The sequence below is a fragment of the Pangasianodon hypophthalmus genome, chromosome 17 (genome assembly GCF_027358585.1).
Source record: "Pangasianodon hypophthalmus isolate fPanHyp1 chromosome 17, fPanHyp1.pri, whole genome shotgun sequence".
In the NCBI taxonomy this organism is placed as follows: Eukaryota; Metazoa; Chordata; class Actinopteri; order Siluriformes; family Pangasiidae; genus Pangasianodon; species Pangasianodon hypophthalmus.
Window position 1 is genome coordinate 15,489,761 of NC_069726.1, and position 16,213 is coordinate 15,505,973.

Here is a 16,213-nt window from a genome sequence, read left to right on the forward strand (position 1 = left end):
GGGGGGAAAGGAAGAAAAAAAAAAAAAAAAAAAAAAAAAAAAAAAAAAAAAGGGTAGTTAGCAGAGGATGGTTTCGATCCATCGACCTCTGGGTTATGGGCCCAGCACGCTTCCGCTGCGCCACTCTGCTGTGGAATGTACGTGCCCACTTATACCTATATAAACTATATAGCAGGTATATAACAAGTATATTGTAAATATTTTTGGTTGTAATTCTACAAGGGAAATTTTCTTATCCTAAAATGTATTTATTTATAGTTCATTTATTTATCAACTTTTGTTTTATCCAAGCTGTTTTTCCGTGCCTAAAATTTTTCATTCGATGGATTTTAACAGTTTCTTTTAGACAATCATCTATTATAAAGGACTGACTTCCACTGACTTTAACTCGTGTACATTATTAACTTATACAGTGTATTCTTATTTGGTTATGAAGTGGGAGAGTCGGGTTTGGACCAATAATGGTGTAGGACTCTGTGTTGCCAGATCCGTGACTTTACCCCGAACGTTTGGGATTTGTATTGAATCTCCAAAACGATAAATTTCATTCGTTTGCTATAACAAATCAGCCTACGAAATGTCAAGTAAGTATCCAGGATAAAAAAAATCCTGGGTGTGAATAAATCAAAACAATTATGCAACAGCAAAATTTATATTGATGATAAAATGTATCATAATTTCCCTGGCATTTTCTTTGCAGCACAAGTTTCACCTCCAGTCAGTTATGAAATACAAAGACTAGAACTGTTGACTTTGTGCTTTCTGGCAAAAACTAGTCTTTTATTTCTGTTCATTTCTGGATTACTTTAATTTTGTGTTGAGAAATAAATCAGAAAAAATATCACCTGATCTGAACTGTTGGATCAAATCACAGAGGATGCTTTAGAGAGCCTGGAGTTGACCTGGAGTGACCACATGGCAGACCTTGCCCTTTCTGAGGCATAGCAGGTCCTAGTTCTTGTAGTTTCCCTGAATAAATATCTTCTTTGCAGCACACTGTAATACCGAGCCCACTGAGCTCACACACACGTTTTCTGGTCCCCTGGATTTCTAGAATGCTGATGTCACAGTGTATTTATTATGAGAGACCTTTATTCCTAAACTTTCCACCCACAGAACAGTTACAGTTAACAGTGTTTATAACTGCTTTTAAATCATTGGGCTTTAGATTAAACTCACTCATTTCAACTGACCAGTTAACTGAGCAATGTCATTTAATTAAGCATGATTTTCAGAATATAATTCATAACTCAATATATTCATGAGAACAACAGATTCCCATTGGATTAAAATACCTTGTTTAGCTATTATAAATAAAAAAGGAATAATGATGAACAGAGTCAGGGCATGAAATTTTACATTCACCAAATGCATGTAAAATAAAAGTTTTGTACAATTCTACACCACTCTCCTATTGGTGTCTTTTAGTCGAGCACTGGAGCAGCAGTCACATTCTGCTGACACTGAGATCTGAATCAAAGATTTTAGACAATCCCAGAATTTTATCATCTGTATCTTTGTTCCCAGTTTCACTAACCTCACATTACGTGTTCTAAGACTGCTGAATTCAACTCACAACCAAAGAATTCTTTTACACTGTGTATTTTTGTGTGCAAAATTGGGCTACAACTCCTACAGCTTAACCTGCAGGTTTTGTCCAACATGCATATTTTTCATGTTTTTCCAATCTTCAGCTGCACAGTTTTGGTGAGCCGGTGCCCACAGATTAAAGTTCTTGACTGACAGGACTTATACCTGATGTAGTCTTCTGCTGTTGTAGCCCTGCTGCCTCAAGGTTTGACATGTTGTGCATTTTGAGATGCTTTTCTGCTAACCATGGTTGTAAAGAGTGATTACAGTAGCCTTCCTGTCAGCTCAAACCAGTCTAGCTATTTTCCTCTGACCTCTCTCTTCAACAAGCATTTTCTGCCCACAGACTTGGCGGTCAGGGTTTCTTGTTTTTCTGCATAGATCTGTACAAACTCTAGACTGTCGTGTGTGAAAAGCTCAGGAGCTCAGCAGTTTCTGAAATACCTAAATCAGGCCACATGGCATCAAAAACCATACTACAGTCAACCTCACTGAGATCACACTTTCCTATTCTGATGTTTGATGTGAACATCAAGCTCTTGATGTATATCCGTATGATTTTATGCATTGTGCTGCTTCTGCTGCCACATGATTGGCTGATTGGATAGCTCAGGGGTGTCCAGTCTTATCCAGAAAGGCCTGGTGTGATCGCAGTTTTTCATTCCAATCAAGCAGAAACTACACCTGAGTCTATTGAAAGCCAAGATCAACTGGTGTGGCTCCTACTTGACTGGAATGAAGACCTACACACACACACACACACACACATACTGGCCCTTTGTGAATAAGATTGGACACCCCTGGGATTGGTGCATGAATGAGCAGGTGTACAGATGTTAATATAAAACTGGTCGTATGTGCTTCTTCCCAGCCCCTGTCTTTCTCCTAGGCAGCTTTTCTCATTATATAGTGCTGTAGCTGCTGTACTCCACTGGCTTTTGGGGATTTATTTTTTAAAATAATACTACATATCTGGCAACCTTGGTCTCAGTCACGCGGAGCGCGGGTCAGGCTCTTTGGTTCGCACATGCGCATTGGTGTTTAATTGCTCCAGCCATGCAGCGCGCGCTGGTCTTTACTACTCTCAGCGGATTTGCTCTTCGGAAAAAACTTTGCTCTCTGACTCTCCGTCAGACTGCAGCCATGTCTACGCTTCTTATCAACCAGCCGAAGTATTCTTGGCTGAAAGAACTGGGTCTGAGCGAAGACAACGATGGCGTGTACAACGGGACGTGGGGAGGTAAAGGAGAGGTAAGACTGGAAGACTGGAACAGGTGACAGCTGCTAAATATATGCTAACTATAAGCGAGTGAGAGAGGATGGCTGCAGTAAGCGCCTGTGCTGAACAGAGGCCCACTCAGGCCTGTCACTTTTCCCTCAGGTTACTGAAGAAGAAGCTTGTGTCTAGAGCAGCTTTCTGCAAGCCTTCTGGCTAATGTGTGCTTTGGAGCTGTTGCATCATGTTTTTTTAATGTGCAAGCGCAGCAACAATAAACTCCCAGTGAGGTTCTAACACCACTAACCTAACCTGAGATTATTAATTCACTGATCTGAGAAAATAATGTCTCAGGTTTAGAGGCGTGCACTGTGATCTGCAGCAGTGTGTCAGTAATTCAATGCTACAGATCATCACATGATCCATGTACAGCTTAGTGCTTTGGTTAAAGAGATCCCTTTAACAGTAGAATACATTAGATGGATGCTTTCTAAATATAATCTTATAATTAATGTGTGATCTTCATAATAATCTTCATGATGTAATAGACATTGCTCCATGGTCCATTCCATTGCGCCCATGATTCTGTCGTCGGTTCACCGGTTGTCCTTCCTTGGACCACTTTTGATAGGTACTAACCACTGCATCCCAGGAACATCCTACAAGACCTGCTGTTTTGGAGATGCTCTGACCCAGTCATCTATCCATCACGTTTTGGCCCATTTCAAAGTTACTCAGATTCTTATGCTTGCCCATTTTTCCTGCTTCCAACACATCAACTTCGAGATCTGACTGTTCACTTGCTGCCTAATATATCCCACCCCTTTACAGGTGCCATTTTAACATGATAATCAGTGCTATTCACTTCACCTCTCAGTGGATTTAATGTTCTGGCTGATCAGTGTATGCTGATTTAGGAGCCTACTTTACAGAGTATATTATGGAGTCTATTGTGGGTGACTGAAGCTGACACATTTGTTCCAATTACATCCATAGCACTTAACAGAAAATGTTAGTGAGCTTTCTTTTTTTCAATAAATTGTAATTGATTTTGTATTCTCAGTTATCCACACATTATAGCAAAGTAGTGTGTTGTGTTTCAGCACACACTCATTCTCCCATTGTAGCATTGCAAAATTCAAGAGACTAATTTGTAGTGCAAGTTAATTTAAGATAGCGTCCCAGTAGGGTTACTGAATAAATCATTTGTTAATCATTATTGCAACATTGGCATATGATATAACACCAAAGGTTGCAGTATGAGAATGAGAACGCTAACAAATGACAAAATGTTTCACTCTGTCTTCTGAGCATCTTAATGTCCTCAGGTTCAGCGGGCTCAAATGTCTTTTGGGTTGTTTTGAATTCACATGATATATTGAACTCCATGGCAAACCACATCACAATATAGATCACAGTATATCCCAGTGGAGTCTGTTCATGGAGTATATTCATCATCCATTTGGAGTATGTTCATACAGTGCAGTCCAGTTTCACAGAGTGTGATTTTTCATGTCTGATTATTACCTTATGCTCTTAGGTGGTCACATCATACTGTCCTGCCAACAATGAGCCCATCGCCAGAGTCCGACAGGTAACCTTACTTCTATACACATGACCATGTTCCATGCTTGTTCCTAAGAAATAACTCTCAGTGTGAGAACTGCAGAAACCATGGGTGACTAAAATGCAATCAAATGTCTACACAAAGAAATGCACAAATTATCACCCAATAACATAATCATGCACAAAGAATCCCTTCTGCACTTTAGGAAACACTAAACTGTAGACATATGTGAAAGGTTGAATGTCTTTTGAGTCACTTCAGAGTGGTAACTATCTAAAATAAAGCTGGTGAATAGAGTTTTTGTACTTTAAATAATGACAGTGAACTTGAAAGAGAGCTCCCTGTGTGAGTCTTAGGCTGTATTATAATAGTGGATAAATGGGTAAATGTGTATGGTAAGATGGTTCATTCTGATCTCTGTAAAATGTATTTCTGCCTTTCAATCAGGCTACCCTGGCTGAATATGAAGAAACTGTACAGAAGGCACGAGAGGCGTGGAAGGTTTGGGCAGATGTAAGTACTGAGATAAAGAGAAGGCACTGAGATTTATGATGTTGCATGGTTTAAATATATTTGTATCACAACACTGTTGAATTCTCCAATTTGATTGCTCAGAAGGTCTTGATTAATTTTTTACAACAGAAGCTCTGATAGTTTATAGTAATGCACTCATTCTAATGCAACAGCTCATTCAAATGGACTTGTATGATGGATGCTTCACATAATCTAAGCCTAATAATAAACAGATTTAAGAGCATGTTTTTTAATATAGATAACAGTAACGCTGCCTCATGTTGGACCACATCACACCACCGATGGGGGATTGTTTATTTTCCTGTAACAGCTCGCGTTGTGGTATTTTATTCCTTACAAAACGTATTCTTCTTTTAGCTTTGCTGATGCTCTGACATCACTTTTTTCTGTTTTCTCCAGGTCCCTGCTCCAAAAAGAGGGGAGATTGTAAGACAGATTGGAGATGCCCTGAGGAAAAAGATCAAAGTTCTTGGCAGCTTGGTACACTTGCGTTTTAAAAACTCTGCTTTCTATTTATTTTTTATTTATTTTATTTTCTGCCTACTTTTTATTTTCAGAATTAAAGCATACAGTGGGGATCGAAAGTTTGGGCACCCCAGGTAAAAATTTGTATTAATGTGCATAAAGAAGCCAAGGAAAGATGGAAAAATCTCCAAAAGGCATCAAATTACAGATTAGACATTCTTATAATATGTCAAAAAAAGTTAGATTTTATTTCCATCATTTACACTTTCAAAATAACAGAAAACAAAAAAAGGCGTCTGCAAAAGTTTGGACACCCTGCAGAGTTTATAGCATGCCCCCTTTGGAAAGCTGAGACCTGACAGTGTCATGGATTGTTCTCAGTCATCATCTGGAAAGACCAGGTGATGTCAATCTCAAAGGTTTTAAATGCCCAGACTCATCTGACCTTGCCCCAACAATCAGCACCATGGGTTCTTCTAAGCAGTTGTCTAGAAAACTGAAACTGAAAATAGTTGACGCTCACAAAGCAGGAGAAGGCTATAAGAAGATAGCAAAGCGTTTTCAGATGCCAATATCCCCTGTTCGGAATGTAATTAAGAAATGGCAGTCATCAGGAACAGTGGAAGTTGAAGCAAGATCTGGAAGACCAAGAAAAATATCAGACAGAACAGCTTGCAGGATTGTGAGAAAAGCAAGTCAAAACCCACGTTTGACTGCACGATCCCTCCAGAAAGATCTGGCAGACACTGGAGTTGTGGTACACTATTCCACTATAAAGAGATACTTGTACAAATATGATCTTCATGGAAGAGTCATCAGAAGAAAACCTCTTCTACGTCCTCACCACAAAAATCAGCGTTTGACGTTTGCAAATGAACATATAGACAAGCCTGATGCATTTTGGAAACAAGTTCTGTGGACCGATGAGGTTAAAATAGAACTTTTTGGCCGGAATGAGCAAAGGTACGTTTGGAGAAGAAAGGGCACAGAATTTAATGAAAAAAACCTCTGTCCAACTGTTGAGCATGGGGGTGGATCAATCATGCTTTGGGGTTGTATTGCAGCCAGTGGCACAGGGAACATTTCATGAGTAGAAGGAAAAATGGATTCAATAAAATTTCAGCAAATTTCGGATGGTAACTTGATGCCATCTGTGAAAAAGCTGAAGGTAAAGAGAGGATGGCTTCTACAAATGGATAATGATCCTAAACACACCTCAAAATCCACGGTGGATTACATCAAGAGGCGTAAACTGAAGGTTTTGCCATGGCCTTCACAATCTCCTGACCTCAACATAATTGAAAATCTATGGATAGACCTTAAAAGAGCAGTGCGTGACAGACAGCCCAGAAATCTCAAAGAACTGGAAGACTTTTGTAAGGAAGAATGGGCAAAGATACCTCAGACAAGAATTGAAAGACTCTTGGCTGGCTACAAAAAGCATTTACAAGCTGTGATACTTGCCAAAGGGGGCAGTACAAGATATTAACTCTGCAGGGTGCCCAAACTTTTGCAGATACCATTTTTTGTTTTCTGTTATTTTGAAAGTGTAAATGATGGAAATAAAATCTAACTTTTTTTTTTTTTTTTTTTTTTTTTTTAACATATTATAAGAATGTCTAATCTGTAATTTGATGCCTTTTGGAGATTTTTCCATTTTTCCTTGGCTTCTTTATGCACATTAATACAAATTTTTACCTGGGGTGCCCAAACTTTCGATCCCCACTGTATATATGGACTGCTTTGTGAGATATCTGTTTATGTATTATCAGGTGTCTCTGGAGATGGGGAAGATCTACGTGGAGGGGGTCGGTGAGGTGCAGGAGTATGTCGATGTGTGTGACTACGCTGTCGGACTCTCCCGTATGATTGGCGGTCCAGTTCTACCCTCTGAAAGTATGTCACCTCAGTGGTGGTAAAAATCATCCACTTTTCAAGTTAGCCATTTCCTGTGTCTGTAAGGTCAGGAGAGGTGTGAGTGAAACATTGTAGGCTTTTGGGATGAACTTAGTGATATGTCAATGTTTACAAGTCAGTAGATCACAATACACCTTTTCCATTGGCAAGGTCCCGATGCTGTTTTGCTTTAATTGGAATCATTAATCGCAAAATATGTCCAGAACACTGTCATTTTGCACGACAGAGTACACCATGCTTATGTCACATACGATCAAATAGTATTTGATGTTGGTATTGGAGCTTTTTTATGAGGTTGAGTGAATGAGCGCAGGATTTGAACAGTACTCAGTATCAGTATTGATGCATTACTAGTTATTCCACTTCAGTCACTCAGATTCTTGTTGTGATGACTCCCAAGCCCCTTACATCATCAGTGCTTGGTTCTAGCAGCACTTTTGGGCTGGAACCCAAATTTCAATTTGCACCAAGAACGGGACCTTTTTTCGAAAAGCGCACAATGGTTCCACATTAGGCAACACTCAATCAGGACTGGCGCTTGTGGGCAGAGAAGGTCTCTCAGAAGCTCTTTTGTATTGTGTTTTCAGGACCAGGCCATGCCCTGATTGAGCAGTGGAACCCTGTGGGTCTGGTGGGCATCATCACTGCCTTTAACTTCCCTGTAGCGGTGTACGGCTGGAACAATGCTATTGCTCTGATCTGTGGCAACGTCTGCCTCTGGTGAGACTGTTAGAAAACTTGTTTATGTTTTCATTTTAATAGATTTTTAGAATTAGGATTCAAAGATGAAACATGAAAAGAAATAGCATCTAAGCCTGGATCACAGTGCTTGCAAAGCTTTGCTGTTAAACTTGCCTCTTTTCTTGGCAGGAAAGGAGCCCCGACCACGCCTCTCACCAGTGTAGCAGTGACTAAGTGAGTGTGTGTGACCAGTAGTTCACCAGTATGGCCATGCATTGCAATAAACTGCCATAAAACACTGTCAGAATATATGTCCCACCATGATAATTGTGTGTGTGTGTGTGTACATTCATTCAGAATTGTTGCTGAGGTGTTGGAGCAGAATAAGCTTCCTGGTGCTATCTGCTCTATGACATGTGGTGGAGCTGACATTGGGTAAGTGCACGATCACTGACTACACAGGACATACAGTGCACTTTTATAGCTTTATCTGAAAGACAGATTTATGCAATTTATAGACATGACAAAAAAAATGTACACAGCTACTGTTCAGGTTTGATATGTGGCTGTTTTAGGTAACACAAATGTGAACTATTGTTTAGTGTTCTTGGTTTATGCTTCATGGACGGACAAACAAGATTATTTCTGTAAAGCACAGACATTTCATACTGACTTTCATACTGTCTTTATTGATAGGCAGCCAGATCTCCTGCTTGTTTCAGGACTTTTACCAATAAACTTTAAGGTGTTTTGGTTGAGTAGTTGATTATACACTACATGGGCAAAAGTGACCATCACCTGACCACATGTGACTCATCCCACTCCACTATTCGCAGCTGCTGCTTGTTGCGCAGGTCGAGGAGAGCTTGGTTTTAGGTTTGGTGGAGGCTAATGAGGGGTTTTATGATTTCGTTGAGTGGGGAGGCTTCCATAGTGGCATCTGAGTCCACCGTAGAACCCGTTGTGTATGTGTGCGGAGGAAGACTTGGGAGACGGGTGAAATTTCAGGAGAGCTCAGGGCTCATTTTTATTTTCCCCCAGCGCTTTTCAGTACACTTTCCAAAAACTCAACAAAAGCCCAAAAAAGAATTGCAACCTGGAAGGGGCTGTCACCAGCCCACGGCCTTTGCCTTGTTCTAGTTCAAGGTTCAAGATCACGCTCTGTGAGTGTGTGTGTGGTACCATCTCCACCAGCTAAGAACCTCCCTCTCTCTCTCTCTCTCACACACACACACACACACACACACACACACACACACACTCTCTCTCTGTCTCATGGCAGTCCCTGAAAGCACAAAGAAACGCACATAAGTAGGCTGGCGATAATAAGACACAGGTGAGAATACGCTTTAGCTACCGGTTCAACTCTCCTCCTCTCCATCTGTAGTGACGCTCGACCACACCCCTGCTGCCACAAACAGCAAAGTAGGTTCTAAATCTGGAATGGGATGTTCAAAGAGCACATACTGTCATAGAAAATAGTGGTTTTGGGCTACTTGATCGGTTGTAATTCTATAATTCTAAATCCCAGCACTGGCAGCTTTGGGGTCCCTCAGTTGTACAAATCCATGTCAGTCCACTACATGACTTGGACACATTGATGTTCCTGATGCTACTTTGTGCACACTATTCAAATTCAGTTGTGTTCTTTTTGTAGCACAGCACTCGCTAAAGACGAGCGGGTCGACCTCGTGTCTTTCACTGGCAGCACTCACGTGGGCAAACAGGTGGCTCTGATGGTGCAGGAGCGGTTTGGTGAGCACTCTGTTTCACTCTGCCTGTGATGTTCACTTCAGCCTACATGACATTACATGCTATTATAGGATTTTCACAGCTGTGTGTTGAGTTTAGGACATCTGTATGAAGATATTTGATATTTGTTATCTGTTCTTTGGCCAGGTCGACAGTTGCTAGAGCTGGGAGGGAACAATGCCATCATCGGTAAGTTACTGTTCGACAGGTTTGCCTCTAGCCCTGCTTCTTGTGTAGTTGATAGAATGACTGACTAAAACTTTTTTTTGTTGTTGTTCTTTAGTTTTTGAGGATGCTGACCTTAACCTGGTAGTGCCTTCAGCTCTCTTTGCCTCTGTGGGAACTGCAGGTCAGCGCTGTACCACTACTAGGAGACTGGTGAGTAGCATTTGAGTGACAAAAGCACTGATTTACAAAAACAAATGTGCCATGATGATGTGATAAGACTCTACATTTGGGATGCACAACCTTATCTGCCAGTGTGGCTACATGTTTTCATGTTGACTAATCAGGAGCCACACCTGATACTCACTTGAAGTTGAACTGATTAAACAAGAGGAACTGCTTCTTTTATCATAAAGATTTTGCTGTGCTCATCCCATGACTTTGTTCAGTATGAGTATATTGTGAATATCATTTTACCACACTTGGCACTGTCTGACTTTATAGAATACAGTTATAGAAGAGTAACGATTCATAATCACACTGTCTGGTGTCACTTTGAAGAAGACGGGTTTCCTTTTGAGTTGGCTGGCGCCCTTGACATGCTGATCTATATCTACATCCGGATTACTGCTTTATGATATTTTTTATTGAAAGTGCTATACAAGTGCTATAAAATTGAATTTAATTGGAATCAGATGTGGCTCCTGATTTGTTGGAATGAAAAACTGCAGCGACGCTGACCCTGTACAGGTACGATTGTACATCCCTGCTCTACATTAAACAGAGTGCTGTAAGTCAGACATTATGCGAAACACAACATTCCCAATAAAAGATTGTTACGAAGAAACAGTGAAGGCGAAAATAAAAATAAAGCAGTACCGTTCCCTGCTTTTTGTTCTCATTTAATCTAATAAGCCATGCTTTGGTTAGTACTTAGCTGTAGTCAATAAACTGTCTCTTCTTTTTTTTTTTTCCTTCACTAGATGCTGCACGAGAGTGTTCATGACGAGGTCGTGGAAAGGTTAATCAAAGCCTACAAGCAAATCCGCATTGGAGACCCCTGGGATCGTAAGTTAATTCAGGCTCAGACATTCAGATACTTTCTGCTAGTTTGGCCCAAATACAATAAAAATACTACTACTACTACTACTACTAAATAAATAAATAAAAAATAGGGAGAGCCAACAATAAAGGAGCAGTTTGCAAAATATTTCTAGACCTGTAATAAATAATAAGATTTCAGATATACCTGTAATTCACAATATTGCTATGCAAAGCAATGCAATCTGGATAGTTTTTTTTTTCCCCAGCTTGGAAATTAGCCACTTCCCCAGGCAGAACTGACATGATTTTGGTTAAAAGGCACCTTACGAGGCATACATAGTTACATACAGAGAGGGTGGGGTCAGTTGAGGGGAAGGCAAAGGCTTGTCAGTGTTCTCATCACATTTTCATTCAGAGCAGTAGAGGGCTCTTAAAATGACAAACTGCTCCTTTAAATTGTGTCGGAAGGAAAAGAATAAATCAGAACTGATAGTAATTTACAAATTGTACGTAAGTGTCATATATAGTCATGCAAAACCAATTTTTTGTTTATTTACTCACGATAAACAATTAGCTAAGAACCAGTGATTACAAATGTATTTTGTGTGTTTGTCAACAGCTAGTACTCTGTATGGTCCCCTGCACACCAAGCAAGCGGTGGACCAGTACCTGGCAGCCATAGAGCAGGCCAAGCAGCAGGGCGGCACTCTGGTTTGTGGTGGAAAGGTACAGTGCTGCACATTTAACTGTGTCTCATGCATGTAAGCAGATTTGGAAAGCATCATTTTTGTAGATATTCTGTGTATCTGTAGCACTTTTACTGAATAAAAACTTACTGCAAAACTGAATTCCACCTCTCAATTTGCTGGTCAGGTCATGGATCGCCCCGGTAACTACGTGGAGCCTACCATCTTCACTGGTCTCCCACACGATGCCCCCATCGTTCACACAGAAACCTTTGTGCCCATTCTCTATGTGATCAAATTCAAGGTAAGACGTTCTACCCTCTTTTCTCCACAGGCACATGGGTTTTCATGTTTAAATATATATATTTTTTAAAAAAAGATAACCTTTTTCCCCCCTTCTCTTGTTTTACTGTTAGACGGAAGAGGAGGCATTTGCCTGGAATAATGAAGTCAAGCAGGGTCTTTCCAGCAGCATCTTCACAAAAGACATGGGCAGAGTGTTCCGCTGGCTGGGGTATGTGGAGTGTATAAATATATGCACTCTAATGTATAATATGCTTAAAGTACTTGCTGGAGACTGAGATAATATTTTGTTTCCTACAGACCTAAAGGCTCAGACTGTGGCATTGTTAATGTCAACATTCCAACCAGTGGAGCTGAAATTGGAGGAGCCTTCGGTAAGTACAGATTCCTTTTTACAATCCTAACGGAGGCTGTAGTGAGGAATGACTGATAAGTGTGTGGCTTTTGTGCGTTCAGGAGGGGAAAAGCACACAGGAGGAGGACGTGAGTCAGGCAGCGACTCATGGAAGCAGTATATGAGGAGGTCCACGTGGTAAGTGCGCACATACACTGTCTGTGCATTTTACACAAAAAGCTAAATCTTCTTCCCTTGGATTTATGGAAAAGAGATGCAGGCAGGCACAAAACCTAGGAAAATATACATGGATATATGCTGAAGCTTCATGCGTGCAGATGTTACACATTCAGTCTCTCACTCTTCAAGTACTACTGTTTAAAATAAATAAATAAATAAATAAATTATGACCTCCCCCTGCCTGGGCACACAATGCCATGTATAGTCTACAAGAGTTAGCTTCCCTAGCAACCCATGGCATTTATCTCTCCATGTATCACCCAAAATAAGTTCACTCAGTGCAGACAGGCTGATTGCAAAAGACCAGGCAATGTGTTTTCAGTATTCAGCTGTCCAGCTGTCTGTGCCCACTGTAGCCTTAGACTCCTGTTCTTGGCTGACGGGAGTGGATCCCAGTGTGGTCTTCTGCTGTTATAACCCATTCACCTCAAGGTTTGATGTGTTGTGCATTCTGAAATGCTTTTCTGCTCACCATGGTTGTAAAGAGTGGTTATTTTAGTTACTGTAGACTTCCTGTCAGCTCAAACCAGTCTCCTCTAACCTCTCTCATTAAAGTGTGTTCTTCCCCCACACCATTCCATGTAAACTCTGGAGACTATTGTGCTTTAAAAGTTCTAAGACATCAGCAGTTTCTGAAATACCTAAACCAGCCTAGGTCTAGCACCAACAACCACACCATAGTCAAAGTCATAGTGGTCACATTTTTTCCCCCAATCTGATGTTTAATGTGAGCATTAACTGAAGCTTTTGACCTGTATCTGTAATGCATAATTTGATTGGATAATTGTGTGAATGAGCAGGGTTATAGGTATAAAGTGGCTATAGAATGCATAGAATACATTCTATATGTATAGAATTCAAATGTAATTCTAATTTTTTATATACATATATATATATATATATATATATATATATATATATATATATATATATATATATATATATATATATATATATATATATATATATATATATATATACTATAGAGGTCCTTAGCTTTGTAAAGAGTTCTACTCAGAACCCTCTCTGATAGGGAAACACTTGTAGTCTACATATTACCTTTAACAGGGAGGATTGAAATTAGTGCATAATGAAGAAAAATTTTCTATGAGGAAATTTTAAAAAAGATTTTTTTTGTCTCACACAGCACCATCAACTACAGCAAGGACCTCCCACTGGCACAAGGAATCAAGTTTGAGTGAACTGTAATTAAGTAATACGGTTACCATGAAAAAAAAGAAAACGACTAACACAGTAAGCTTAAGTTTTTCCAATTAACACAGGTTTGATTCCAAACTATCAAATGCAAACGTGGATAAGCAATCAGTCTATTTCTCCAGTTAGATTGGTTTAATGGTCATTTTTATTTGTTAGTTTCAGTTTGTTAAAATTTGAGTTAGTCTGGAAATACAAAGTCAGTGTTATACAGAATGTTTAAGGGGGATTAAAAAGCACTTAATGGTTTTGTAGTGTGTCCTGTTTTAATGCTCTTCCTTGTCAATGTACCCTTGAGGTGCTTTGTACAAATAAATCATGTCTTTATTTTTGAAGGAAAAAAGTGTGGTTATTTGTTTGTACATTTTTTTAAAAAAAATCTTATTTTTCGATCACATTATTTTTCCTAAATGGATCAAATGAATTTTATATTTTGACAAGATGTCTAGGATTTGGATAAACATCTCCTCTATGTGTTTAGGCTACAATTCAGTGCAAAGACTCATCCACTGGAATGTTTGCTTTTATTAGATAGATGCTGTTTCAACAAGAAATCTGTTTGGTCTAACCACTTTGCAAGCTTACTACTAACAAACTCAATCTTACATTTCTGCAGCAATAGAACTGATCAACTGTTGCTCACTGTAAGAAATGTGCACATTATTTAATGACACAGTCATTCCAGCAGGGGGTGACATTGCTGAGAAATACTTGCTCAGAAAAGTGCAACAGAAAAGCAGTCAAGCATCAGCAGGAGGTCACATGTTCAAATCATTACCATACCATTAGTTTATGGATGTAACAAAACATCAGTTTGAAGTGGTTATTTTTTGTTTCATAGTTGTGCTATACATTACATTTTAATAGCAACACATACTCTGAACAGATGATGTGTTAAAAGTACACATAAACAAATTCCCTGTCCATTTGTCTAAAATGTTTTCATGGTCAACTTCTCTCTATCCTTTCACTAATCAGACCGCAGAAGATAAATTTAAAAAATCTATAAAAGTACGTGAAATGCTTCCTTTTCTCGATGAGCTGTCTTCAGTGAAATAATTTGCAGTTCTGCTATATACAGTCAGGTCCATAAATATTGGGACAGTGACACAGTTTTGGTAATTTTGCCTCTGTACACCACCACAGTGGATTTGAAATGAAGCAATCAAGATGTGACTGAAGCGTAGACTTTCAGCTTTAATTCAAGGGGTTTAACAAAAATATTGCATTAACCGTTTAGGAATTACAGCCATTTTTTACAGAGTTCCTCCATTTTCACAGGCTCAAAAGTAATGGGACAAACTAATATAATCATAAATATTAGGATTATTTTTATTACTTGGAGGTAAATCCTTTGCAGTCAATGACTACCTGAAGTCTGGACCCCATGGACATCACCAAATGCTGAGTTTCCTCCCTTGAGATGATTTGCCAGGTCTTTACTGCAGCCATCTTCAGTTGCTGCTTGTTTGTGGGTCATTCTGCCTTCAGATTTGTCTTCAGTAAGTGAAAAGCAGCTCAGTTGGGTTGAGGTCAGGTGACTGACTCGGCCATTTAAGAACATTTAATTTCCAAGCTCTTGGGCTGCTTTCACAGTATGTTTTGGGTTGTTATCCATCTGTACTGTGAAGCGCTGTCCTATCAGTTTTGCAGCATTTGACTGAATCTGAGCAGAAAGTATAGCTCTGTACACTTCAGAATTCATCCTGCTACTTCTATCAACAGTCACATTATCAATAAACCCCAGTGACCCAGTTCCATTGGCAGCCAAACATGCCCATGCCATAACACTGCCTCCACATGTTTGACGGATGATGTGGTATGCTTTGGATCATGAGCCCTTCCTTTCCTTCTCCATACTTTTCTCTTCCCATCAATCTGGTACAAGTTAATCTTGCATCAGAACTGGTCAGGCTTTTTTTAAAGGTTTTTTAGCAAAGTCTAATCTGGCCTTTGTGTTCTTGAGTGTTACCAGCGGTTTTCATCTTGAGGTAAACCGTCTGTATTTACATTAATGAAGGTGGCTCTTGATTGTAGACTTTGACAATGATAGGCCTACCTCCTCCAGAGTGTTCCTGACTTGGCTAGATGTTGTGAAGGGGTTGTTCTTCAATAAGAAAAGAATTCTGCAATCATCCACTTTAGTTGTTTTCTGTGGTCTCCCAGGCCTTTTGGTGTTGCTGAGCTCGCCAGTGTATTCCTTCTTTTTAGGAATGTACCAAATTGTTGATTTGGCCCTCCTAAAGTTTCTGCTATCTCTCTGATAGGTCTGTTTTGGTTTTTCAGCCTAATGATGGCCTCCTTCACTTGCATCAACACCTCTTTGGACGGCATATTGAGAGTTCCCATGAACAGCTACCAAATGCAAATTCAACACTTGGAATCAGCTCCAGACCTTTTATCTCCTTAATTTATCATGATATAAGGAGGAAACAGGCCACAGCTGGCCATGAAACTGCTTATCAGTCAATTGTCCCATTACTTTTGAGCCTGTGAAAATGGAG

At 39.7% G+C, this 16,213-nt stretch overlaps 1 protein-coding gene and 1 non-coding gene across 2 annotated transcripts; one reads left to right on the forward strand and one right to left on the reverse strand.

Annotated features, from left to right (window-relative positions):
- Positions 1–58: 58 nt before the first annotated feature.
- On the reverse strand, positions 59–130 carry trnam-cau (transfer RNA methionine (anticodon CAU)). Its single transcript has one exon. It is a non-coding gene; the product is annotated as a tRNA-Met (tRNA).
- A 2,489-nt stretch (positions 131–2,619) lies between these two features.
- Positions 2,620–13,740, forward strand: aldh7a1 (aldehyde dehydrogenase 7 family, member A1). The gene is made up of 18 exons (XM_034312846.2): positions 2,620–2,841; positions 4,347–4,400; positions 4,821–4,886; positions 5,307–5,387; positions 7,145–7,268; positions 7,877–8,009; positions 8,160–8,204; positions 8,328–8,405; positions 9,628–9,725; positions 9,870–9,911; positions 10,006–10,100; positions 10,871–10,955; positions 11,551–11,657; positions 11,805–11,921; positions 12,034–12,131; positions 12,221–12,294; positions 12,377–12,452; positions 13,642–13,740. Exons 1-18 carry the CDS (start codon positions 2,647–2,649, stop codon positions 13,694–13,696), a joined length of 1,623 nt encoding a protein of 540 aa, XP_034168737.1. The 5' UTR covers positions 2,620–2,646; the 3' UTR covers positions 13,697–13,740.
- Positions 13,741–16,213: the final 2,473 nt, after the last annotated feature.